This window comes from Panthera uncia, chromosome E1, assembly GCF_023721935.1.
Source record: "Panthera uncia isolate 11264 chromosome E1, Puncia_PCG_1.0, whole genome shotgun sequence".
Classification (NCBI taxonomy): Eukaryota; Metazoa; Chordata; class Mammalia; order Carnivora; family Felidae; genus Panthera; species Panthera uncia.
Window position 1 is genome coordinate 11,646,318 of NC_064814.1, and position 25,239 is coordinate 11,671,556.

The 25,239-nt window shown below is 52.8% G+C and overlaps 2 protein-coding genes across 5 annotated transcripts in view; both read left to right on the forward strand.

Moving 5' to 3' along the window:
- On the forward strand, positions 1-23,301 carry ODAD4 (outer dynein arm docking complex subunit 4). Of its 3 annotated transcripts, none has more exons than XM_049636067.1 (12): positions 1-278; positions 1,891-2,022; positions 2,225-2,375; positions 3,091-3,152; positions 3,451-3,616; positions 4,935-5,159; positions 5,332-5,539; positions 11,858-11,944; positions 13,770-13,966; positions 16,258-16,358; positions 19,969-20,053; positions 22,488-23,301. In XM_049636067.1, exons 1-12 carry the CDS (start codon positions 165-167, stop codon positions 23,021-23,023), a joined length of 2,064 nt encoding a protein of 687 aa, XP_049492024.1. In that variant the 5' UTR covers positions 1-164; the 3' UTR covers positions 23,024-23,301. The 3 variants fall into 3 exon arrangements, with proteins under 3 accessions (XP_049492024.1, XP_049492025.1, XP_049492023.1); XM_049636066.1 differs by lacking the exon at positions 1-278 and adding an exon at positions 308-601; XM_049636068.1 differs by lacking the exons at positions 16,258-16,358; positions 22,488-23,301 and having other exon boundaries at positions 89-278.
- A 1,229-nt stretch (positions 23,302-24,530) lies between these two features.
- Positions 24,531-25,239, forward strand: part of CNP (2',3'-cyclic nucleotide 3' phosphodiesterase) — a 5,833-nt gene continuing 5,124 nt past the window's right edge. The window contains exon 1 of one of the 2 annotated variants that reach the window (XM_049636084.1): positions 24,531-24,677. In XM_049636084.1, the coding sequence (XP_049492041.1) occupies positions 24,675-24,677 (3 nt within the window). In that variant the 5' untranslated portion in view covers positions 24,531-24,674. Of the gene's footprint in view, positions 24,678-24,767; positions 24,846-25,239 lie in introns of those variants that run through there. The other variant, XM_049636085.1, reaches the window with a different exon arrangement.

The window sequence follows — 25,239 nt, forward strand, 5'->3', positions numbered from 1 at the left end:
ATCGGTTGTCCCGGGGACTCCCGCCCCTAAGGAGCGAGGGGAGGGGCCGGAAGCACCTCTCCGCTTCCCGGTTGCTAGGAGACGGGGCTTCTACACGCCACACACAGGTTCTCCGGCTTCTTTTCCTCCCTTTTTCTGCTTCAGCGTCACCGCATGCGGTCACCATGTCGGACCCAGAAGCTGACACCTTGCGAAGCACCTTTCCCTCTTACATGGCGGAAGGCGAGCGGTTGTATCTGTGCGGGGAGTTCTCTAAAGCTGCCCAGAGCTTCAGCAACGTGAGTCGCGCTCTGAACGTACCAATTACCCATCACCCCTTCTAATTCCCGGTGACACTGAGGTTCCCGTGGTGCTGGAGGACCCTGTTGTTTCTATGATTCATTTGTGCCTAATTGACGCACTACTGGCACCGCTTGGCCATTTTCTACCAATTCTCACTTGCCTTCTGCTGTTAATAACCATTCTCTGCATTAACAGGGACTTCTACTTTTTGCTGAATGTTTTGTGACTCACTGGCCTCTTTCCACAGAGCAGCCTTTATTACCCTTGGAGGCTGCATGTACGAGTGGTGCAATCTCTGGCACACAGTTGCTCACAGATGGTCAGTATATCACTAGCATTATACATAACCTTAGTATGACTCGATCCACCCCGTCCTACGGTGCTAAGCACCGTATGACCCTATGAGGGAGGTTCTGTTATGAATCCATTTTATGGACGAGGAAACTGATGTAGAAGTGGATTACATGTCCGAGATTCATTGAACTGGCAAGAGAAAGGATTCAAACCCAGGCAGTCAGATTCCAGGGCTAGATACTAACCACCTTACATACTCCCTCACAAGTAAGCTGTTAGATGTTCTTACCACAATTTCTTTTACAACCAATCCTTCTTATTCCAAAGGGAGTGGCAGGATAGCCCTCTAACCAGTCCCAAGACTCCCCCTAAAGTCAAGCTTCTCCACTGCTACCCAAAGTCTTTTGTCCCTTTGGCTCACCAACCACACCCTAAAACCAGAACTGGTAGGCCAGATGGGTGAAGGGTTGAGTTCAGGATCCCTGCCTCCACCCAGTCTCCTCTTTCAGGATCGCATTCCATCCTAGAGAAGCTCAGGCAGAGTGAAAAGAACACCCTGAGGGAAAATAGCTTTGGTTGAGAAGTAGCCTTCTTCCGGAAAAGCCAGTAGTTGCTTCCTGTAAAAAGTAGGTCTTAGAAAGGTGTGAGTACAGTCTGATGCCTCAGGAAGGACAGTACGTCAAAGCACCTATGATGATTTCAGACAGAAGAGAGGACATGGGGGGAAGTGTTCCATTCTCGCCTTACTCCCCAAATCACAGTTTCAGTTTTGCTGGCATTTTCATCTTGATCTCCTGAAATAGTGATTCCTTCTCAATAAGGGAGTAAAGAAGAGAGAGTTGGGGAATGGATGCCTCAAGTGGCAGGTGTCCTAAAACCCATTTCATTAGCCTTCAGAGTGCTTAGCCTCACAAATGTATTTTGAGTGTAGTGCATCCTTTTGAGGTTTGTAGGTGAACTCAGTAGGTGCAAAAAATTCCTAAGCTTCTGTCACCTGAGTGGACCGGAGGAATCCGAGATGTTTTGGGGGAAATTCCATATATCCACAGAGTGGTATCTGCATCTCTCTCAGCCAGTCGCTTCCACAACAGCTAGTGATTTGACCTTGTCCGAGAGGAGCTACGTGCAGACAGTCAAGTTGGCGGAGCGAAGATCAGTGTTATGCTGCTTCTGGTCTGATCAGATCCAGAGACATGTTTGCTGGCCTGAGGAATCCCCTGGAAGCCCTGGCAGGAGGGTTTGGGAGGCCCTTTCCGGTCCCGCTTCTACCTCGTGCTGCCTGGTGCCTGTCGACCTGGGTGGTTCGTTTCTTAGGCTCTTCACCTTCAGAATGGAGATAAGAACTGCCTGGTTGCCCGGTCCAAATGCTTCCTGAAGATGGGAGAGTTGGAGAAATCCCTGCAGGATGCTGAGGCTTCGCTCCAGGGTGACCCGACTTTCTGTAAGGTGACTTTACGTATGGGTGGGAGGACTTAGGCTAACCAGATTGCCTAGGGTTTGGTGCCGTTTTCTCGCCTTAGGTCACTTATCTAGTTACCTGCCCCTGCATCCCAACCTGGATCCTCAACCCAGGACCCTCCCTGTTCCACCACGCCTAAGTCCCATAAAGCCTTGTCTGTCCACCTCAGTTTGACTTCTCTCATTTCAGGGGATTTTACAAAAGGCTGAGACCTTGTACACCATGGGGGACTTTGAGTTTGCGCTGGTGTTCTATCATCGAGGCTACAAGCTGCGGCCTGACCGAGAATTCAAAGTTGGAATTCAGAAAGCCCAGGAAGCCATCAACAACTCAGTGGGAAGTGAGTGACCATTGGACCTGTGCCCTTATCCAGGGAGGCTCTTGGAATCCTTAGGCTTGGAGATACGAGTGAGCAGCCACCACCAGGCCTGCAGGGAGCATGCTTGGATTTAGCTGCTGCTGATTTTGTTGGAGATTAGGAACTGTCTACCCAGAGGACCAGCTCCTGAGCCACTGTGCTCAGCTCTGCAACTTCTGGTTCTCCTCCAAGCCAGATGAGAAGGCTGTTCACATTAGGCCTGTCTTTGGCCTGGTTTCATAGGGTAGGTTGGGGTTCTGAGCATAGCCTGCCCTAGGACCTGGCCTCCTCTCTTACCACATCTGCACCAAGGACTGGACTTACCTGTCAGGTTGGTGGCAGGTTGGTGGCAGGTTGGTGGCAGGTTGGTGGCAGGAGGAGAGCACGAGTTTGCCTCCTTGGGTGGGCGGCAGAGTGTGGAAATGCCTGGGGATAGAGAGCTCCTCCAGTGCTTAGGGACTGCCTTCCTTTGGAAATTTGGCGGCCTTGGCCTTGGGCTAGAGGGGGGTGCCCAGCTCTTAGGAGGCTGTAATTCCTTCCAAGCACCCGGGTACCATTAACCTGCTGGGCTCACTCAGAGCCAGCTTTGCCACAACCTCCACCACCCCCTGCCAAAGGCAGCCATTTCTACATAAAAGTAGGGGATAGATCATGCCTGAGGGCCTGGCAGACCTGAGCCAGACTTCTCTCCTTGCAGGTCCTTCTTCAATTAAGCTGAAGAACAAAGGGGACGTCTCCTTCTTGAGCAAGCAGGCTGAGGTGAGGGCCTTGGTTCTGACACCACAGCCTGCCCAAGGAGAAGCCCACATGGGCCTGAGCAGCACAGGTCTCGGTGGCCTTCTTACCTGGGGACGGTCAGCTCCTGCCCATCAAGGGCGGCCATGGGATTCTGCCCCGGCCCCAGAGCGGTCTTGTTCCCAGACTAGACACACTCCGTGGTTCTGGGTGCACAGAGAGGGCCCTGGAGGAGATGTCTGGGATCATAGACTCTGGGGCCATGACTGTGTACTCTGTGATCCCTGTTGAGGCTCTGTCGGGTGTCACTCCATCTTCCCAGAGTATGAAAGCCCAGCAGAAGCCTCATCCCATGAGACACCTCGTACACCACCCCAAGATAGAGTCCAAGCGGAAGGGCTCGTTGAAGAGTGAGAAGATTGTCCGCCAGCTCCTGGGCGAGCTCTACGTGGACAAGGAGTATCTGGAGAAGCTCCTTTTGGATGAAGGTTTCAGACACTTTGTTTGCGACAGGGAACTTGGGGCAGAAGAAATCTGGGACGGGTGCTTAATGCACGAGCGGGAGACAGAGCCTGTCGTGTAACATGAGCCGATATGCTCCTATGGACAGGTTTTCCTAGCGTTCTCATTTACAGATGAGGAAACTCAGGTGCAGAAAGGTTAAGTAACTCACCTAAGGTGGTGCATAGGTAAACAGTGGACTTGAACCTTAAGACGTCCAATTGCAGAACCAGTGCTCTTGGCATTATGGTGCCCTGCAAAGGAACACCAGAGATGTGGGTCCTTGGAGGGGCATCCTCTGAGCCTTCAATTTGTACAACGGGCAAAGGAATCTAGCTGGGACTTGCTGGGGGGAATCCTCCAATACTAGTACTCGAGTGTTCTGAAACCTCATCTGGTCTAATCCCCCCTTTTATAGATAAGGAAAGAGAGACCCTGAATGGAGTAACTTGTCCAAGGTGACAAGCAAGTTCATGGCAAAGTTGGCACCAGAGGCTGGCCTCCTAACCTCAGGTCCAGCGCTCTTTCCACCATACTGTGCTGGCGGTGGCAGAAAATAGGGCAGAGCCTTGAAATGAAATGGGAGGGTGGGAGTATTGCCGTTAGCTGATAAGCCTAAGCAGGATTCATCCTTGAGTCAAATGCCTTTTCTCCAGAACTGACTTCCTGAGGGCATCTGCAGAACGCCCTGCAGGTCTGTGTCTCGAGCAGCTTCGCTGCTGGCCCATCTCTGAAAGAGGCCTGAAAACTTTCTTCCCTCCAGAGGATCTTCTGTGGAGGAAAGGGTAGCCTGAAAGTTATCCCCAAGAAGCCCTGCAGTTTTGCTACCAGCTCTAACCTCGGATCAGGCAGGCGGGCAGAGCCTGGGCACACCCCCACTCCCCCACCCCGGCTCCCAGCTTGCACTGACCCACTGGCACCTGGGGAATCACTTGGCACTGGTAACCTGGACCAGGTTGTGCATTCATACTTAGTCTTCTCAGAGGACATAACCTGAAATAAGGGAGCCCTGCGGGTTGGGGTCCTTTCAGAAAGCTATCCGCCAGCTGCGCCTTCTGCTAGCTCCTTCTATCTTGCCATAAGAGGCCTGTGCACTGAATTCGGCACCCTGGGAGTGCCTGGAAAGGGGGCTCTGGCCTCACCTGGGTCCACATAGAGCTACTCTGTCACCTATGTGCCCTTGCTTTCTCCAACTCAAAACAGAGAGCCCCACAGGGGCCCCCGCAGCAAGGATCCCCAGCCAAGAGGAGGTAGCTCCCTTACATGCCTGTTCTAGTTGATTTCTCCTCACACCCTTCTCCCCAGACCTGATCAAAGGCACCATCAAGCACGGCCTGACCGTGGAGGACCTCATCATGACAGGCATCAACTACCTGGACACCCGCAGTAACTTCTGGAGACAGCAGAAGCCCATCTATGCCAGGGAGCGGGACCGGAAGCTGATGCAAGAGAAATGGCTGCGAGACCGCAAACGGCAGCCCTCACAGACAGCTCGCTACATCCTCAAAAGCCTCGAGGACATTGACATGTGTGGGTAGTGTTCTTGGAAGGGTGAGGCCTTTGCCAGGCGGTGGAATGCAGCACTGTGGGCTGAGACCCTGGTTTTGCTGGCCTGTGGATGGTATCCCCTGTGGGGAGGTGGGTTCTCCCCTCAGCCTGAGGAGGCTGCTCCCGCCTCCATGTCCCCTGTTCCCCTTCCTAGTGCTGAGCAGCGGCAATGCTGAAGGGAGCCTTCAGAAGGCTGAGAAGGTGCTGAAGAAGGTGCTGGAATGGAACAAAGAGGAGGTGCCCAACAAGGATGAGCTGCTTGGAAACTTGTACAGCTGCATAGGGAACGCCCAGATTGAGCTGGGGCAGATGGTCGCAGCCCTGCAGAGCCACCGGAAGGACCTGGAGATCGCCAAGGAACAGTGAGTGTCCAGGAAAAGCTGAGCGGCTGAGGCCCGTGGGCCTGAAGACGAGGGGGGCAGGGGCCGTGCCTGGCCTTTTGCCAGGACTGCTGGAGGGTGAGCTCCTAGGACCGAGGCTAAGAGGCGGACCTAGACTGTCAGCTTTTTCGCCACAAAGAGGAAGGAAGTGGCCCCAGATGCCAGAAAGCTCCCAGAGGTTTGGCTCTGAGGGGTATTTCTATTCTTTATTTTTTTAAGTTTTTATTTATTTATTTTGAGAGAGAGAGAGAGAGAGAGAGAGAGAGAATCCCAAGCAGGCCCCACACTGTCAGTGCAGAGCCAGACTCGGGGCTCTATCTCACGAACTGCAAGATCATGACCTGAGCCGAAATCAAGAGTGGGTGGCTTAACCGACTGAGCCACCCAGGTGCCCCAAGGGTATTTCTGTTCTTAAATCATCTCAACAAGCATATATGAACCCCAGACTTGCCACATGTTGCTAGCATTAAGAACACAGCAGTGACCCAAAATAAGGGTCATCTCCCTACAGATGTAAAACAAAAAAATGACATAGCTAATAAATGGTAATTGTGGGACGTGTCACAAAGGAGAAGTACAGGACCCAGTGCTATGAGGAGTATATTCCAGGAGGATAGGACTGGGCCCTGGGGAGCACACTTGGTCTGTGGGAGGACCCTGAAGGAGGCCAATGGAAGCTTGATGCTGGAGAGCACAGAGTATTGCCAGGGGAAGAGTGACCAAGAGGAAGCCAGGCCAAATGGCAGGGGTCAGATCGAGCAGGGTCTTGGAAACTATGGTGCTGACCAAGAGCACGGGGCTCTAGAGTCCACCTCACCTGGGCTTTGGAATTGTACCTCGCAGCCAAAACCGCAGCCGTGGGGCCTTAGGCAAGGGACTTCCCCTGTCCCAGCCGGGTGTCCTCTGTCAATGGGCATAACAGTAGCCCCTTCCTGATAGGGGGGAAGGAAGAAACCATGCAGAAGTCCATGTAAAGATCTCAGGACAATGCCAGGTATCCATAATAGTACGAATACCAGCTATCAGCTCTTCCCAAGACTTGAGGGTCCCTCTCAAGGTGCCATCAGTTTCCAGTCATCCTGAATCTAACCTGTAGAGCCCTGCATGACGTTCCCCTGCTCGGTTCCCATTTGCCCACAGTCTGAGACTCTCTCCCACCTCCCATTATCCATTTCCGGTCACAGGTCAGGGGCTCGGCTGTCTCTGCCTCCAGCTGCTTCCACACCTCACCTCCAGCGACCTGCATTTCATCCCCCAACCCTTCTAACCCTGTTGACACACTGGCCTTGGCCCCTTGTTGTCTGCAGGTTCAAACCACCTGCCTTCACTTGGCACCCAAGGCCTCTTGTGAACCCACTTCTGCATAGCGCTCCCTGTCACTCCTCCATTTGGGTCAAACCCTATTTCTTCTTCTTCTTTTTCTTCTTCTTCTTCTTCTTCTTCTTCTTCTTCTTCTTCAAAAATCTTTTAATGTTTATTTATTTTTGAAAGAGAGAGAGAGAGAGAAAGAGAGAAAGACAGAGTGCAAGTGGGGGAGGGGCAGAGAAAGAGGGAGACCCAGAATCTGACGCAGGCTCCAGGCTCTGAGCTGTCAGAACAGAGCCCGACGCGGGGCCCACAAACCATGAGACCATGACCTGAACCGTAGTTGGATGCTCAACCGACTGAGCCACCCCGGCGCCCCTGGGTCAAACCATATTCCTTGAAGGCTCCTGCCTCCCACCCTCTCCTCACTCACCGGAGCCCCATGTGCTATTCGTTCCCAGTTCATCTCTCACTGGCCTTTGCGTGCTGAGCAGAAGTATCCCATAGCGGCTGTTCTGGAAGTAGAAAACAACCCAGCAGCTTTGGAGACAGGGCCGGGTTTGATTCCCAGGTTTGATTCCCGGCTCTGGCACTCCGAGGCTGTGTGGATTTGATTAAGTTGCTCATCTCCTCGGTTTGCTCATCTCTGATGAAGGCATAATAATACCAACTCAGGGACTATGAGGATGAAATGAGATATGTGTTGACAGTGCCGTGAATCCAGCTGTCTCCCAGGCCCTGAGGACTTACTTATCACCTTTGCTTCTCACCACCCCTCCCTCCCAAGCCCCAGGCCCGCATAGCCATCCGAATCCCAGGCATTTTCACTTGGGTGTCCCACAGGAATCCCAAATTTAACATGACCAAAGTGGAACCCCTTATCTTCCTCCCCAACCTCTTGCTCCAGGGTTCTCTGTCTGCAGGGATGGCTCTCTTGGCCACTCAGTCCCCAAGAAGGAGCCCAGGCAGCCTCTCAGATTCCTCCCTCCCTTCCGTGCTCATGCCCAGCCAGCCTACGTCTTGTCTGGGCTTCCTTCTTCCTGTCTCCTCGGTATTTTTCCATTTCCCTCCCACAGCTCAGTCCAGACCCTCCTCATTTCTAGACTGATTCCTCCATCCTGGGTTTCCTGGAGCCCACCTGGCCCTTCTGTGCAAAACAAGTCCAGTCGTGGGTCGGGATGAAGTTCCAGCTCCTAGTTCTGCTCAGCTTGGTCTGCCCTTCCTGACCTGACTTGTCCTGGCCCCAATTGACCTAGTTCTCTCCAGGCCCCTGGGCATCTTGGGCCTCAGCCAGCACCTTGTGGCTCTGTTCCTGCAGCCCCTAAAGAGGACTTCCTTCTCTCTAGCCAGCACTTTCTTTATCAGCTCCCTCCTTCCCAAAACAAAATTTTGTTTATTTAAGACAATTTTTTCAAGTTTATTTGTTTTGAGAGACAGCGAGCATGAGTGAGGGAGGGAGAGAGAGAATCAGAGGCAGGCTTCATGCACTGTCACTGTGGAGCCCAATGTGGGGCTTGATCCTGAAGCGCGAGATCGTGACCTGAGCTGAAATCAGGAGTCCACTGCTTAACCAACTGAGCCACTCAGGCACAGGCACCACCACCCCCTTCAAATTTTAAATGTGTGCCCCCTGGGTGATATAGAAATCCCCCTTTAATGTTCCCTCTCCACACTCCATGTGGATCTTGGCTCCCCTTGGACTTTGGAAGGGACTATCATATATCCCTTTCCCTTTCCAGCAGCTGCCACTTAGTGGGCATGTGATAAATGCACGCCAAGTGGCTAAACAAATAGAGGTGTTCTTCTGATAATGTTAGGCCCTTTTTAACACCCATGAAGGGGCCTCCAGTCTTGTTTGTGAGTTCAGGTCCTCCCTCGTTGTAATCAGCAATGCCCCACATGTGCCTCCCACCTCCAGAGCCTGCCAGCCCTCATTTCTCCCTTCAGACACTCTAGATTGCATGCTTTATCATTGCTATTATTTCTTGTTACACGGTATTATGAATAAGTTAGCATTCATTCATTCATTCATTCATCACACCATAGCAGAGCACCCTCTCTAGAAGGGGGAGGCTGCCATCGGGGGTGCCATCAGAGCAGCAGGTGCACAATGTGGGTGAAGGTCCAAGGAGAGGCATGTGGGAGCACTGGCGGGAGCTGAGGGGGCCTCGGACAGGACAGGTCAGCCAAGTGGACCAGCGGAGAGGGAGGAGGGCACCCTAGGTGGAGAGAGAGAAGCAGCAGGGGTGGAAGCTGTGGGGGATGGGGCAGGACCTATGGGGAGTGGCAGTCTAGATCCCATGCTGAAGAGGACTGAGGGCCGAGTCTGTTTTTACACAAGTACTAGTGGGAGTGTGGTACTTGGTCTAGAGCTCTGTGGCACGGAGAGCAGAACTTGGAAGTCCCCCCCTCCTCCCCCACTCCCAGGACCACACCCCCCTCACTTCCCTGGGGTCATCTAGACATGTGGCCTTCTGGCCCCTTTGCGATATATTTACCTGTGTATTTCTGTACATAAGCACATACCTAGGATTCTCAAAACAAAAGCAACTCGTTTTTATGGTTTTTAAAAAGCATGTGCCTTGGAAAGGGTCTCGTCCTTTAAATGGCTCCAGAGAAAGGAATTTCAGCACACAACGTACTTTCTTGCACTGTGTCCCTGTGGGCAGACATGCAGGATGTTCCATTTTTGTCATCATGCACAGCAATACAGTGCAACTCGGTGCTTTTGTGTGCATGTTTCTGCGGGGAGAGCAATGGCCTGATGAGATGTGCATGTTTGAAAGGCAGGCTCTGTTCACACTGGGGAGAATGAGTCCAAGGTGCCAAGTTTCATGGGGGACACAGGAGCCCGCTGGATGGCAGGGCCTTGGGTGAGGATGAGGGAAAGAGTGGGAGGAGATGCTGGGGGTGACGGGAGCATTGGAGGAGGGTTTTCTTATTTTCTTTGTTGGGGAGGAAGTTTTTGACAGATCAGAGTGTTCTTATGGTGGTGATGGTAAAGAACCAATGTAAGGGGAACAATTGTGTTTTTCTTTATGGAAATATCTTACTCTCTTTTCTGTTGTTACAGGAATACTGTACACAATTTAAACAATATGGATAAATAAATAGTTTTCCTCATACTCTCATTTCCCCTGGGTAATCACTGTTAATAGTTAGACTTACATCCTCTCAACTTCTTTTTTTTTATTTAAAAAATAATTTTTTTAACGTTTATTTATTTTTGAGACAGAGAGAGACAGAGCATGAATGGGGGGAGGGTCAGAGAGAGAGGGAGACACAGAATCAGAAGCAGGCTCCAGGTTCTGAGCTGTCGGCACAGAGCCCGACGTGGGGCTCAAACTCATGCACCGAGAGATCACGACCTGAGCCGAAGTCGGACCCTTAACCGACTGAGCCACCCAGGCACCCACCTCTCAACTTCTTTTAAAAATGCCCATTAAAAAAATTTTTTTAATGTTTATTTATTTTTGAGAGAGAGAGAGAGAGAGAGAGAATAAAGGATGGGCAGAGAGAGAAGGAGACACAAAATCCAAAGCAAGCTCCAGGCTCTGAGCTGTCAGCACAGAGCCCGATGTGGGGCTCGAACCCACGAACCATGAGATCATGACCTGAGCCGAAGTCGGACGCTTAACCAACTGAGCCACCCAGGTGCTCATTTTAGGTGCCAAAAAATGGGCACCTGGGTGGCTCAGTCCATGGAGCATGCAACTCTTGATCTTTGGGTTGAGTTCAAGTCCCACGTTGGGTGTAGAGATTGCTTGAAAATAAAATCTTTAGGGGTGCCTGGGTGACTCAGTCGGTTAAGTATCCGGCTCTGGATTTCAGCTCAGGTCCTGATCTCACAGTTCATGAGTTTGACCCCCACATCGGGCTCTGTGCTGACAGTGTGGAGCCTGCTTGGGATTCTCTCCCTCTCCCTGTCTCTGTCCCTCCCACGCATGCTTGTGCTCTTTGTTTTTTTCTCTCTCTCTCTCAAAGTAAATAAATAAACCTTATTAAAAAAAAAGAGAGAGAAAATCTTTTAAAAAATGCCCACTTTTTATTCATTCACTTCTTTTTTGGTGAGTGAAAATAACACACGCTCATTCTCTTACAGATCTGAAGGGTAGAGTCCTAAGCCATTGTCACTGGGCCAGAACCAATGTGTTGGCAGGGCTGTGCTCCCTCTACAGGCTCTAGGGAGAATCTGTTTCCAGCCTTTTCCACCTTCTACACTTGTACTCCGTGCATTGAGCGTAACTCATCCATGGCTCCTTCCTCCATCGTCAGGCCAGGGGCGCAGCATCGTGCCTCAGGCCTGCATGTTTATTTTTGGCACAAACAGGGCAATAGACCTAGTATATGCTCCTATAATCTGACTTTTTTTTTAGGTTTGTTTAGTTTGAGAACGAGACAGAGCAAGCAGGGGAGGAGCAGAGAGAAAGAGAGAGAGAGAGAGAGAAGAGAGAGAATCCCAAGCAGGCTCCATGCTGGCAGCATGGAGCCTGATTCTGGGCTCGAACTCACAAACTGTGAGATTCATGACCTGAGCCGAAATCAAGAGTCAGATGCTTAACCGACTGAGCCACCCGGGTGCCCCTATAATCTGGCTTTTTAACTTAATATGTGAGGGACTTTTTTTTTTATATACACAAAAATTGCCAGCACTAGGGCACTGGTTTAGATTATTTCTGATGTTTACCATTATAAAGAGTGCTTCAAAGAATGCCCTTCTCCAGGTAAATTCCTAGAAGGGAAATTGCTGCATCAAAGGACATGTGGTAAGCTCTTGAGTGATTATTCTCTGGAAAGATTCCAAAGGTGTTCATTCATGGCCACAGGGCACGAGAGGGCCTGTGTGCCACAGCCTCTCCTCCTGGATATCATCCCTCCAACCCACCCTACCCGAGTCCTGGAGGCCAGAGGCCCTGTCTTTGCTTCTTTTCAATTCCTACAGCTCGAAGAATGGCCAACTTCTAGTGAACAACTTATTCTGCTTCTTCCCCACAGTGACCTTCCTGATGCTAAGTCAAGAGCCCTTGACAACATCGGCAGGGTTTTTGCCAGAGTTGGGAAATTCCAGCAAGCCATCGACACGTGAGTGCTCAGGGCTGTCCTTGCCCCACCCTCGGGCCAGGATTCCCCACTTCCCACCAGACTCCCAGCCGGGGGCCAGCATGCCAGGCAATGAGGCATCAGAAGACCCAAGTTTGGCTCCAGGCTCTGCTAGGTGACCAGGGGCAAGCTGTTTTGTAAGCTCTGAGGCTCATTTGTTAATTGGCTGGAATCAGCATCTTCTCAAAATTTCCCAGTGACAAGAATCCCCTGCAGTACAGGTATATGAATACCTGTCTCTGCACTGGAAATTCTGATTCTACTGGTCTGGGTTGGAGCCCAAGAACCTGGTTTTAACAAAGCCCTCCAGATGGTTCTCACCTTGGGCAAGTTCAGGAACTGCCTGACCTTGAGGATCTCTTCTGAGGCTCTTCTGTGACTCTGGGAAGTCAACTCGCTGGGAAGGGAGGCTGAGTTCTCCAGGTGGCCCAATCACTGAAGTGTTGATGTGCAACCCTGGGCCAACAATCTGCTCCAATGGGGCAGCTCAGCCCCGGGGAAACTCCGGAGAGAGCCTGGCCCGCCTGGCGACCAGCCTGCATGGAGAGGTTCCACGGGCCCATTCGCTTAGCCCTGAGAGCAGCTGTCCTTCCGGTGCTCAGTGCTGGATCGAAATAGACTCGTTCACCAGGACCCCGTGCTCCAGGCAACTTGGTTTCCTGAATGGCCCCTGGTGTCTATGTGCCAAAAGATGGAGGAGTTTGAGAGTTCACCCATCCATGTGCATCTTTTTATAAGAAAATGTTTTAGGAGCTCTTGGGTGGCTCAGTGCGTTAAGTATCAGACTCTTGGTCTCAGCTCAGGTCATGATCTCACGGTCATGAGTTCATACCCTGCATTGGGCTCTACACCGGGTGTGAAGCCTACTTTAAAAAAAAAAGGAAAGAAAGAAAATGTTTTCTAGTAAATCTGTGCTTATTGTTAAAATATTAATTTGGAAAATATGGAAAAGTAGCAGAAAAACTACTCAATCTCACCCCCCGAAGACAATGATTAACTCTAACCTTGCTCTTACTTTATTGAGGTCTCGCGTTTTTTTTAATTCTAATCTTTTCTCGGTATTGATTTTGTCTTCTGTATACTTAATGAGATTCTTCAATGTTATTTTTATGTTATTTTTAAAGATAAAAAAATTTTTTTTTATGTTTTATATTTGAGAAAGAGAGAGACAGAGACAGAGACAGCCAGCAGGGGAGGTGCAGAGATGGAGAAAGAATCCGAAGCAGGCTCCAGGCTCCAAGCTGTCAGCACAGAGCCCCATGTGGGGCTCGAACTCATGAACTGTGAGATCATGACCTGAACTGAAGTCAGATGCCCAAGTGACTGAGCCACCCAGGCACCCCTTAAGATTTTTAAAAAATGGTTATTCATTTTTGAGAGAGAGAGAGAGAGAGAGAGAGAGAGAGAGAGCATGAGCTGGGGAGGGGCAGAGAAGAGGAAGACACAGAATCCCAAGCAGGCTCCAGGCTCTGAGCTGTCAGCACAGAGCCCGACGTGGGGCCTTGAGATTATGACCTGAGCCGAAGTTGGACAATTAACCCACTGAGCCACCTGGGTGCCCCTATGTTATTTGAAACCCAAGTTTGTAAACATTATCTCCAATTGTATCAGATTCGATTCCGTAAATGTACCAAAATAGCTTTGTTAGTTTGAAAATATCTTAACGCTTATGGCTCCATCCCCGGGTCTGAAAGAGCTGGTAGTTGGAGCACAAGTTCTGTTCTGCCCCGGGAAGGAGCCCTGGCCTCCTGTGGCCGAGTAAAGGGTTTGGGTGGAAAGAGCCGACCCTGGTTCTTCGTGTTCCCAGGTGGGAGGAGAAGATCCCTCTGGCAAAAACCACGCTGGAGAAGACCTGGCTGTTCCACGAGATCGGCCGCTGCTACTTGGAGCTGGACCAGGCCTGGCAGGCCCAGCATTACGGGGAGAAGTCCCAGCAGTGTGCTGAGGAAGAAGGGGACATCGAGTGGCAGCTGAACGCCAGCGTTCTGGTGGCACAGGCACAAGGTATGGGCACAGAGAGGACTGCCCTACCTTTCCCAGCCCTCAGGGCCCACTGCCATGCCATGGCCAGAAGCTTTACCGTCAATGTATCCCTGGCCAGGTTAATTTTTTTTAATGTTTATTTGTTTAAAAAAATTTTTTTTAAATGTTTATTTATCTTTGAGAGACAGAGACAGAGCACGAGTGGGGAAGGGGCAGAGAGAGGGAGACACAGAATCCGAAGCAGGCTCCAGGCTCCGAGCTGTCAGCACAGAGCCCGACACGGGGCTTAAATTCACATACCGTGAGATCATGACCTGAGCCGAAGTCAGATGCGCAACCGGCTAAGCCACCCAGGTGCCCCTTAGTCTGGCCAGGTTAATTCTGACTCGGAGGGTGGATGATAAACCCCTCCGTTTTGCCCAGCGTGTGGTAAGTGCCTTCTTTAGGCTAGGCTCAGATAGAGCTCGGGGCACCCCGGAAGCTGGCCCTGCCGTCGAAGAGCTCGGCCACAGACCAGCATAGCACTGTGCCATCGTCAGAAGAGCGCCACTTCCCCCAGCCCTGGTGCTCTGTGCACATGCATTCTAGCACTTACTCACCATGTGAGCCAATGATGAAGGTGTTATCTTCCTCATTTTGCAGACAGTAGGTGGGAGGGGTAGGGGTAAACGAGGCACTGAGTGGTTCAGCAGGTTGCTGAGGGACCTTTACAGAGTAACGGAAGTATTCTGAAAGTGGGTCATGGGGATCATCCCACGCCTCCATAAAGTTGCCAAGAATCACTGAACTGTGTACTTACAAATGGTGCGCTTTATAATATGATAGCCACATCTCAATGAAGTCGTAAAAAGCAAGCCAGCAAGGGGCAGGGGTGAGGAGGAATAGATGAAACAAGATCGGTGGTAGCTTGATCATTGTTGAAGCTGGGTGAGTAGTGGGGGCTCATCAAACTACTCCATCTACTTCGTGTATATTTGAAATATTTCATAACACAAAGTTGAAAAAGAAATGGCTGCAGGTCACGGGTTAGGACGCAATGAAGCCGCGACCAGAGCTCAGTGCCTGCCCCAGGTGAGCAGCTGATCCCCAGTAAGGAGGGAAATGCAGCGGGTGCTATAATCAAGGGCATCATCATTCACTCACTCGTACTGCAAATACTTCCTTGGCACCTTCTAGGCACCAAGTTGGGCATACAGTAGGGATGACCACTGGTAACCGTTTCCTGCCTTCATGTCCAAGGAAGTCACTTTTAAGCAGAAACCTGAAGGGTGAGAAGGCACCAGCTGCTCCGAGAGCTGAGGACAGAGCTTTCCAGCCAAAGGGACAGCATTTAGAAGCATTTAGGAGTCCGGCTGATTTAAGAAGCTGGGGGAGACCAGTTCCAGCTGGAGCCCCTGGGGGCCGGGGGTGGGGGTGATGAGGGGCAGATCCACAGGGCCTCATGGGCCTCATTTACAAATCAGATTCTTCCCTAAAAATATAGGTAGAAACTTCCAGTGGAAGCTTTAAACTGGGGGAAGGTGTGACGACTGGAGCTTTTCCTAGAACTCTTTCCTTTTCTTAGGAGGTCATGGTATAAGCTCAAGGGGAAATGCAGTGTACCCATCAGAGCTGACATTGCCCTGAGTCGACTCTCGACTCTCGACTCTTGACTCACTTGCCCCCGAGGGCCGCTGGGCCCCTCTCAGCTTCCCCACTCTGGGATGGAAAAAATCAGATGCAGCCACCTGGGAGCCACCGAGTTCTAGAGGCCGTGCAGCCCTGCGGGCAGAGCTTGGGCTTTGGGCATTCCAGGCTCAGAACCTTGGGGAGTTGGCCAGTCAGTCAGGGACTGGGTTCCAGCTCCAGCACTAACGAGCTGGGTGAGTGAGCTCAGACAGCGCTACTTCCTCTCTGGGTTCAGACCGCGCAGGTGCAGGGGCTGGACTCCAACTGCTGGCCCGTGGGTCGCATCCAGCCTTTTGATATTTCCGTGGCCTTCGCAGCGTTTTTGCACAATTTTAATGAACATTTTTAAAATATGGATTTCCACTTCTGGAACAATCTTAAGTTGGGAGAAGATGGGGTTGTCCCGCTGCCCTGGAGTTTCCTCTCTGACCTCTCTGAATGGCCTGCTGTCCAAGACTCAGGCTCCTAGGTTCTGGTCCTTAGTGGTGAGATGGCCCAGGAAGGTGATGGAAAGGGTGGTGCTGGCCAGTGATGCTGCCTGAGGCCTGGGGCTTCTCACTGACCCCGGAAGCAGCCAGGCAGCTGCACTGTGCAACACACAGTGTCACAATCTACCTGTGCCGTGCCTCCTCCCTGCTTTCCAGTCAAGCTGAGAGACTTCGAGTCGGCCGTGAGCAACTTTGAGAAGGCCCTGGAGAGAGCGAAGCTGGTTCATAACAACGAGGCGCAGCAAGCCATCATCAGCGTGAGCTGCCCACCCCCCTGGGCCCTGGCTGTGGGAAGGGGTGGGTGGGTCTCAGCCCCTAAGCCCCTCAGCCCCTCAGTTAGCCAGTCCACAGGTATTTATTACCCACCAACTGCAGGCCACATTCTAGGAGGGATAGTGGCTTTCGAATGCTTGCTACTGACGTCAGTTTATTCAGCAACCCCGATACTCTTCTTTCTTTCTTTTTTTTAAAGTTTATTTATTTTTAAGAGAGAGTATGAGTGGGGCAGGGGCAGAGAGAGAGGGAGACAGAGGATCTCAAGCAGGCTCCACGCTGACAGCCGAGAGCCTGATGCGGGGCTCGAACTCACGAATCGTGAGATTGTGACCTGAACCGAAGGCAGACGCTTAGCGCCCCTATTTCTATTTGAAATAAACAATAGAGGGGCACCTGGGTGGCTCAGTCGGTTAAGCGTCCGACTTCGGCTCAGGACATGATCTCACAGCTCGTGAATTTGAGCCCTGTGTTGGGCTCTGTGCTGACAGCTCAGAGCCTGGAGCCTGCTTCAGATTCTGTCTCTCTGTCTCTCTCTCTCTCTCTCCCTCTCTGTCCCTTCCCTGCTCTGCTCTCTCTCTCAAAAATGAACATTAAAAAAAACTTTTTTTAATTGAAGTAAATAACAGAAACGAACGTTTTACAAAACATATTTCCCATTACTATGTATGTTGATATTTCCTATTATATTCTCTTACAGTTTTCATTTTTTCTTTAATGCTGGTTGAAATCTTCTCAGTTGATTTTGGGACTTAACAGTTTGTAAAATGCTGCCTCCTCCAGGAGACAACAAGAAATACAGTGTGACAGCCTCCCACGCCTAGACCCGCACTGCTCACTCTCATTAAGGCGGCCGCCTGCCACATGCTATTTAGATTAAAACGCATTAAGAGTAACTAAAATGTAAAATTCAGTTTCTCAGTCACACGAGCCACATTTCAAATGCTCAGTAGCCACATGTGGCTTGCAGGTACCACATAGCGCAGATCTAGAGGATTCTCATGGTGGTGGAAATTTCTGTTGGATAGTGCCGGCCTAGACTGCAAGCTTCAGGACGCAGAGACCAGAGGGGAATCCAGGGAAGCCTGCAGGTGCATCAGGCTGGCCACTGCTCCCAGAACCACTCCAGGCAAATACACACCCTCAGTAGGGTCTGCGCACCGACAACACAGGCAGTTTGGCATGAATCCCCTGGCCTCCCCACCTCCCACTGCCCGCCTAAGCTGCCCCGTGTTGAAACTCCAAAGCTACGACCAGCAAGCACCTGGCTGGACCCCAGTAAGCATCTGCTGGTGTGAATTAAGCAGGGCCCCTGTCCCGGGGCACCTAGGTGGCCCAGTTGGTTGAACGTCTGACTCTCGATCTGAGCTCAGGTTTTTTATGTATGTATGTATGTATGTATGTATGTATGTACGTTTATTCTCTAGAGAGAGAGAGAGAGAAAGACAGAGTGTGACTGGGGTTGGGGCAGGGAGAGGCAGAGACACAGAATCTGAAGCAGGCTCCAGGCTCTGAGCTGTCGGCACAGAGCCTCGATGCAGGGCTCAAATTCACAAGCCGCGAGATCATGACCTGAAGTCAGACGCTCAACTAACTGAGCCACCCAGGCACTCCTATCTCAGCTCAGGTCTTGATCTCAGGGTGTGAGTTCAAGCCCCAAGTTGGGCTCCATGCTGGACATGGAGCTTACTTAACAACAACAACAAAAAGCAGGGCTTTGTCCTAGGGGAGCTTGCCCCCGTGGTCAGTAGAGGCCAGGCATGGTAACTAGGGGTACCACGAAGGGCATGGGTGGCCTTAGGGACCAGATTGAAGGTTCAGGCACTCGCGAAAGGGAGCAGGGACCCTGGGAAGTGACAGCCAAGGATGCTGCAGTTGGAGGCAGGCCTCATTCTGGGCTTCGAAGGACCAGGACAGCAGGGTTTGGCTGGGCTGAGAAGGGGTGAGGGCTCTGAAGGCACAGGAGGCCATGGGCACTGAGGAGTCTGTGGGAGGCAGAGAAGAGGTCCTGGGACTGGGTACACGGGGTGGCTCACTGTGGTAGGAGTAGGGCCAGAGGACCCTAGACGGTCAGTGGACGAGCTTTGACTCAAAGGGCTGGGAATGGCAGAGGAGAGACCTGATATACTCGGTTTTTTAGGACGTGAGCTTGTGGTTTGTGAGGACCCTGGTGGGACTACCCCTTTCCTGTCAGGGGGAAATTGCTCCCAAGAGAGTCCACCATGAGGCAGTCTGTGCCCTCCCTTCACCTGTCCCAGGGCAGCTCAGGCCCGTCATACCGCTGTCTTCTTCCTCTGTTGGGGGGTCAACTCTCCAAATGTGCACCTTGCCCTCCAGAGGAAGAGCTCTCCAGTCACACTCATGATTTCTCCCACTTGATGTCCTTCTGTGCGATTGCCCTGCAGATGGAGCTTGACAGTTCAGTCCAGTAAATATTTGCGGACCACTAGCTGGCTCTGAGCTGCCCAGCCCAAAGGTGACAGCTATGGTCCTGGCCCTTGGGAAGCTTGCTGTCAGTGGGAAGGTTAAGACAAAAATCCCTATTCTTGACCAGTGCTGCAGGGACCAGGGGATCTGGAGTGAGAGAGCCCAGGGCGGGAGGCAGGGCTGGGCTTTCCCATCTTGGAGGGTCTGGGGTCGCCTTGAAGGCAGGGTAGTGTTTTGAAAATGAGAGGCACGGGGAAGTCTCGGCCCTAGGTGACACCTCAGGAGACCAGGTCCCTGCCGCCTCACCTTCCTGGACTGGCAGCCCTGGGCAGGAATGTGTACTAGTGGGCAGACCAACGCTGAACAGGAGCATCCAGGCCCGTGGTCTTTCTGCGGATTGTTCCCACGTGCTTGCTGCTGCTCTGCCCTCAACAACACGCACACAGGCTGAGGCCCAGGCCCCTGGGGAAGCTGCAGATGCCCCGGAAGCCCCTCTGAAGACAGGCCAGCACCCCAGCCCCACCCCCCGTGTGTTTCTGAGGCCTCTCCATGGCTCACTGCCTTGCTGAGTGCTTAGAGGCTTTCCACTCTACACTGGCTGAAGCCAAAAGAAGCTTTTGGTAAGGAGGTCAGAATGAGCAGAGACAGCTCCCAAATACACAGCTCAGCCCAAGGGAGGTGAAGTCCGAGTTCCCCGCAGTTGTATCCCCTGTGTCCCCTGTTCCCCGCAGTAAGTATCCCCTGCCACTTAGTGTGGGTAATTCCAAGTCCGGAAGTCTAAATTAGCCCCAGGGCAGGAGTCTACAGAGGAGCCAGGGGACAAGGGAGGGTGGCAAGGCTGGTGCAGAGCCTTGCCTGCTGGGGAGGGGGCCTGGGTGGAGAAAGGGAGCTGCTGGTGCCAACAGGGGTTAAGAGAGTTCACCGGGGGGGCGCCTGGGTGGCTCAGTTGGTTAAGCGTCTGACTTCAGCTCAGGTCATGATCTCACAGTTCGTGGGTTCGAGCCCCGCGTCGGGCTCTATGCTGACAGCTCAGAGCCTGGAGCCTGTTTCAGATTCTGTGTCTCCCTCTCTCTCTGCCCCTCCCCTGCTCACACTCTGTCTCTGTCTCAAGAATAAATAAACATTAAAAAAAAAAAAAAGAGTTCACCGGCTCCTCTCCACCCACAGGCCTTGGATGATGCCAACAAGGGTATCATTGAAGAGCTGAAGAAAACGAACTACAGGGAGACACTGAAAGAAAAGAGGGAGAAAGGTGAGTGCCAGGAGGTAGCTTCAGGATTCTCTTCTGCCTTCTTTTCTGTCAGTCCTCCGCCGCACTTTCCAGCAGCTCCTCCAGTGCCGGGTTGGCACGGCCCACTGAGCGTTCTGGCTGCGGTGCCCCCCCTCCCTCTGCAAACCCCAGGCCTTCCCTGAGGCAGGAGAGGCAGGCGGTCCAGCCCATGGGGGGGGGGGGGGTGGTCAGAGCCCACACCGTGTTCCCCGAGAGCCCAGCCCTGTATTTCTCCAGTTGATTCATCAGATATTTGTTAAACACTTGCCATGCACTGGGAAGGTGTGGGATTTGGGGGAGACAGAGGCTCAGCCCCTGCCCCAGAGGAGCCCACAGCCCGGGGGCGAAGTCAGGCGATTTGAGTTGTCAGCAAATGGGCTCCTGCGGGGCAAGCACTACTGACTGGGAGGCATCGCTCTTCTGTGGGCACCAGCAGAGAACTCCGGCTGTCTCTGGGGAGAGCGGGAAGGTTCCAAAGAGGAAGAATCATCTGCTTTAGGCTCCAAAAGATGCCCAAGGGCTTTCTAGGCATGAGGAGGAAGGGGGAGGGCACTTCTGGTGGGAAATAGCAGGAGTGAACACACAGCGGCAGAATGACAGCAGCTTACGCTGTAAGCACACTTACACTTTGGGGGCTCTTCCTGCATTCCCGCACAGGGTTAAGCATCAGACAGGAAGGATCTGGCTCAGTCCTCACCACCTTAGGAGTAGCTACTGGTTATTTTGGGGAGGCAGTGGAGGCTGAGTGAGGTTGGGTAACCTGCCTGGGTCACACAGCAGTCTGACTTGGAGCCACACTGTCCCCTGCTGCATCACACTGCTCTCTGGCAGTGTGCTGGCATGTTAAGGCAGGGACCAGGTGAGGGCACGCAGGAGTCCGGCCTCCAGGGAAGCCTCGAAAACCCCCCCTTGAAACCCCCCCCTCGCCCATCCCCCAGCTCTAGGAAGGATTGAGGGAAGAGGAGGTGGCTGGAACCCCAGGCCTCACGGTAGTCAGCAGGGATGGGCCCCAGGGGGGTGGGGTGATGAAAGAGGCTGTTCTCCATTCAGTGCTTCCTGTGTGCCAGGCCGTCCTCTAAGGGCTTGATGTGAGCTGACTCTCCTGATCCCTTCGAGAACACTATGAAATAAGTATTACTGGTTTTATGGATGAGGACACAGAGGCAGAAGGGTTCAAGTCCCACCGTGGCTTTCAGTCTCAGGCAGCCTGGCCCAGAACCCATACTTCTACCCACTTTCTGCCTCCCCCTCTGTGGTGGTGTATCATTGCAGCTCCATCGCAGTGACACGTAGCCAGGTCTGCGCTCCGTGTCCCCAGGAGGACAGAGCCCCCTCCAGACACCAAGGCTGAAGTCCTCCAGTAGCAGCAGCAGGAAGCTGGGTGTGAGGTTTCTGGGCACCCAAGCAGCCAGATCACAACCCTTTATTATCCAGAGCCTGCCATATGGTGGCTGGATCTCCCCAGGGAGGGAATCTGCCCCTGCTCCCACAGGCCCTTAGAGCTGCTCTCAGAAGCCGCAGGGGCAATCGATGTGAAGAGATACAGCAGGGAAAGGGGAGATGCACCTTGCAGCTTCCCATCCCCTTGGCGGGCCACGGCCACGTGCCGGGGAAGGTATCCTGAAAACCCATTGGGAAGGCCCTGGGGCCAGCGGCCGGGTACTGCTTGGCACTTCCCTCCGGGAACAGCAGGCGGCAGCATTGCACATGTCTTCACCACCAAATGAAGGCCTTTTCCCTGCTGTGAACTTTGGGTATTGGGGGGGGGGGGGGGGCGTGCTTGTAGGCATCTTAGAGACCAGGGGCTTCCAGAAAGAGAATATGGAGGAACTCAGGAGGGGATTGTGACTTTTCTCTGTAGCTCATAAAAACATGGGGCAAGGATCACTTTGGTCGTAAACATAGTTCTCCAGCTGAACTTCCTGCTAACAGTCTGCTCATATTTTGATAGGGAACCTCCCAATAAATGATGAATGTGTTTCCCAGGGACAAAGAGAAATGCAGAATAAGGGTGCTGGAGAAAAGAACCCCTCTGTGATTTTCCAGTTCCTATGTTATTTTTAGTAGGGAAAGAGAATGTGCTCCGAGGGCAGACCGTCCTGGGTTCAAATTCTGGTCCTGCCATTTATTTATCTGCAGTGTGACCACTGGCTATGATTTCTGTCATCAGTCTCGGGTCCTTTGCGAACTTGAATCACTGACACTATGCAATTCCATGACAACCGAATGGTATCACCTCTGCAGCTCACACGATGTCTGGAACAGGGCTGGCTCTCAGGAAACAATGATCCCCTTTCTCTGCTTTTGGAAAGGCGTGCTATCTCTCAGAAGCACAGGCCCCTATAGGTTGAGGTTCACCCAGGCCCAGAGATGAACAAACTTTTACTTTTCTTCCCTCCTATTTCCTGTTTTTCAGAAGAGGCCATTGCATTGGAAAATAAGATCATGATGGTAAGGGAGAAGGAAACAATGAGAAGAGAAAGAAACGAGCCTGAGAAGGTGATGAAGCATTGGGAACGAGAGCCAATTGAGAACGAGAAAGAGACAGAAGACAAGTTGTCTCAGGAGATTCTGAGGATCACAGCAACTGGACAAGAAGAAAACGGGCAGAGAGAAGTAGGGGGAGCCCGTTCCTTTCAGAGAACAGGGCTGGGTGCCACGGGGCAAGATTCAAGAGACGTTGCCAAGAAAGCATCCGGAGAAGCAGGCGCAGAAAGAGCGGGAAATGTGAGCAGAAGGGAATCGAGAGAAATTTACAGGAGGCCTTCAGAACTGGACCAGAAACTCTCAGGGGACTTAAGTGGAAAGGAGTCGGAGGGACTGGAGAGGAAAGTTTCAGAAGCCAGCAGAAAAGAGTCAGAAGTAGAGCAAAGGGAACTGGGAGGAACAGCAGAAATGACCACAGCAGAAGATGCTGAAGAAATGGAAAAAGACAAAAAAGCAGATGAATGAAGCAGTCAGCAGCTGGCATTAGAATCAGGGGGCTTGTGTTCCCAGGGGCTGTGGGGATCTTAAACTGGACTTTCGAGCTGAGATTTGTCTTTAACGGGAGAACATGGGGCCTAGGCTCCGCAGGTCACTTCTGCCTAATTCTGTTACTGTTTTCCCTTTAAATAGATACCTTTCATTCTTACAAACCCCGAGTCTGTCATTTAGCCTCCCTCCTCTCCCACAAGAGCCTTAGAGAACGAATAACCCAGCTCAACCCAGCTCAAGGTACCGTATTCCAAGCGAAACTCTGACCTGACCCTGACCAGGTGACAAAACAGACCCCAAGCAAGGGCTGACCCAGAGCGTGTTCAAGGTGGGACGGGTGGTCCTCTCCCCCAAGCCCTGTCCAAGGACCGCATGGAAGAAATGAGAGAGGTGCTAAGAAGAAAGGGTTTCAGGAGGGTGAAGAAACAGGTAAGCTCCAAGGAACCAGGCTAACTTAAAGACGGGAATAGAGGTATGTCTGCCCAGGCACCGGCCATCTGTTCATCTTGCTGAGTGCCTACTGTGTTCAGGGCACTGTGGGAGGCTTTATGGAAGAAATAATGATGGGACAGCCTCAGCCGTCACAGTGAGGAAGCCCTACTTGTAAACCCTGAAGCCTGGAAGGCAGAAAGAAGTGAATGCTGGCACTGACAGGGGCACTGTGTTCTAGAAACCCAGCTGGAGAAAGTTCCTGCCCAAGTGCAGGGAGCAGCCCCAAGTAGGAGTGGCAGCTCGCCTGCACCTGCACCACTTCCGGGCGGCATGGTCAGGTAAATCAGGCTCCCGCAAGCTTGTTTCCTCCTCTGTAGAATGGGTATCTGTCTCCCGGGTTGGTGTGAGGCTTCTAGGGGTGCTTAGCAACAGCACTTGGTACACGGGAAGCTCTCAAAAATCCAACCGAGCTTTCAGTGGCTTCCCAGAGGTGGTGGTGGCTGAACAGCTACCTCAGGGGATAAGCTAGGATTTCACTACGTTATCCATCTGTCCCTTGGCTATTGCCATCCTTGTTCCATTTCTGCAGTCCTTGTAGGCGTTAGGGCTGACGTGACGCTAGCTAGGACCAGGCCCCGACTAGGGTGAGGCGAGTGAGGCATTTCAGATGCAATTTTTCATAAGGTGCCAAGAAACTCAGTAAGCGACATAACAGTATTTTAACATAATATTGTAAAACACACAAAAATTAACGCAAAACCCCACGATGAATAAAATACCAAAATTTTAAATAAAGACAGGATCTGCCTTTGCCCTTGCACGACCCTGCCTCCCTGGCTTCACCCTAATCCCTCTGTGGGACCAGGGAAGGGTGACTGCCTCCCTCTTTCTAGAGCTCGGCTGGAACTCTGGAGGACACAGGTGCGCCGCGGCCCAGCTGGGCGCTGGGCGGCCGCTTCCTCCCGCGCGCAGTCAGTTTCGGGTTTCGATTCGCCGCGCCTGCGCCGAGAGCCCCGCCCCGGCCCGCCCCGGCCCGCCCCGGCCCGCCCCGGCCCGCCGCGCGCTCCGCCCCCGGGCTATATAAGGCTGCCCCGCGGGGGTCGTGCCACCGCTGGGCTCCGTGTCCCTCCGCGCAGGCGGGCGGTCCCGGAGAGCTAGTGCCTGCCTAGGCGGCGACGGCGGCGCCCCCCTCAACATGGTGAGTGGGCGCGGGGAGGCGGGAGCGGAGGGAGCGGGCCGGGCCGGCGAAGTACCCTTATGGAAAACGGGAGTGTGGGGGGATTTTCGGGAGGAAGTGCCATGCAAATGAGCACTCGAAGTTCCGGAGTTGAGCTCTGGCTTTCTGGGCCGTGGAGTGCAGCCCGAGGTAGGGGAGACGCGAGCCGAGTGGGAGGGCGGCACGGCCGCCGCGGGAGGGCGGGTGCCGGGCGCCGCGGGAGCCGGGCAGACCGAGTCTGGGTCGGGGGTAGCGCGGGGTGGGCATTCCTCGCCTTCTCCGGCCCGCGGGCCTTGTCTGAGAAAAGCGAGGGCCAGCGCAGCGCTCGGAGTGCTGCTGCCTGGGGGCGGAGCCGCTGTGGGAGACCGCGTACCGCAACAAGCGTTACCACCTGTGGCTTTTAGCGGGGCGGAAAACAAGTGGCTCAGGGAGGTGCCGCTGACAAAGTGGTGGACAGAGCTGGACCCTGGACGCAGGTGCCCTGGACCGCGCGGTCCTGGGGCAGGCACAAAGACCACGACTTTGCGGGGGGGGGGGGGGGGGG

Excerpts from the sequence above, each read along its gene's own strand:
- ODAD4 (XM_049636067.1), top strand. The coding sequence starts at position 165 with ATGTCGGACCCAGAAGCTGACACCTTGCGAAGCACCTTTCCCTCTTAC. Across the intron at positions 5,540-11,857 it reads CTGGAGATCGCCAAGGAACA|TGACCTTCCTGATGCTAAGT; the intron begins GTGAGTGTCCAG and ends TCTTCCCCACAG. Across the intron at positions 11,945-13,769 it reads TTCCAGCAAGCCATCGACAC|GTGGGAGGAGAAGATCCCTC; the intron begins GTGAGTGCTCAG and ends TCGTGTTCCCAG.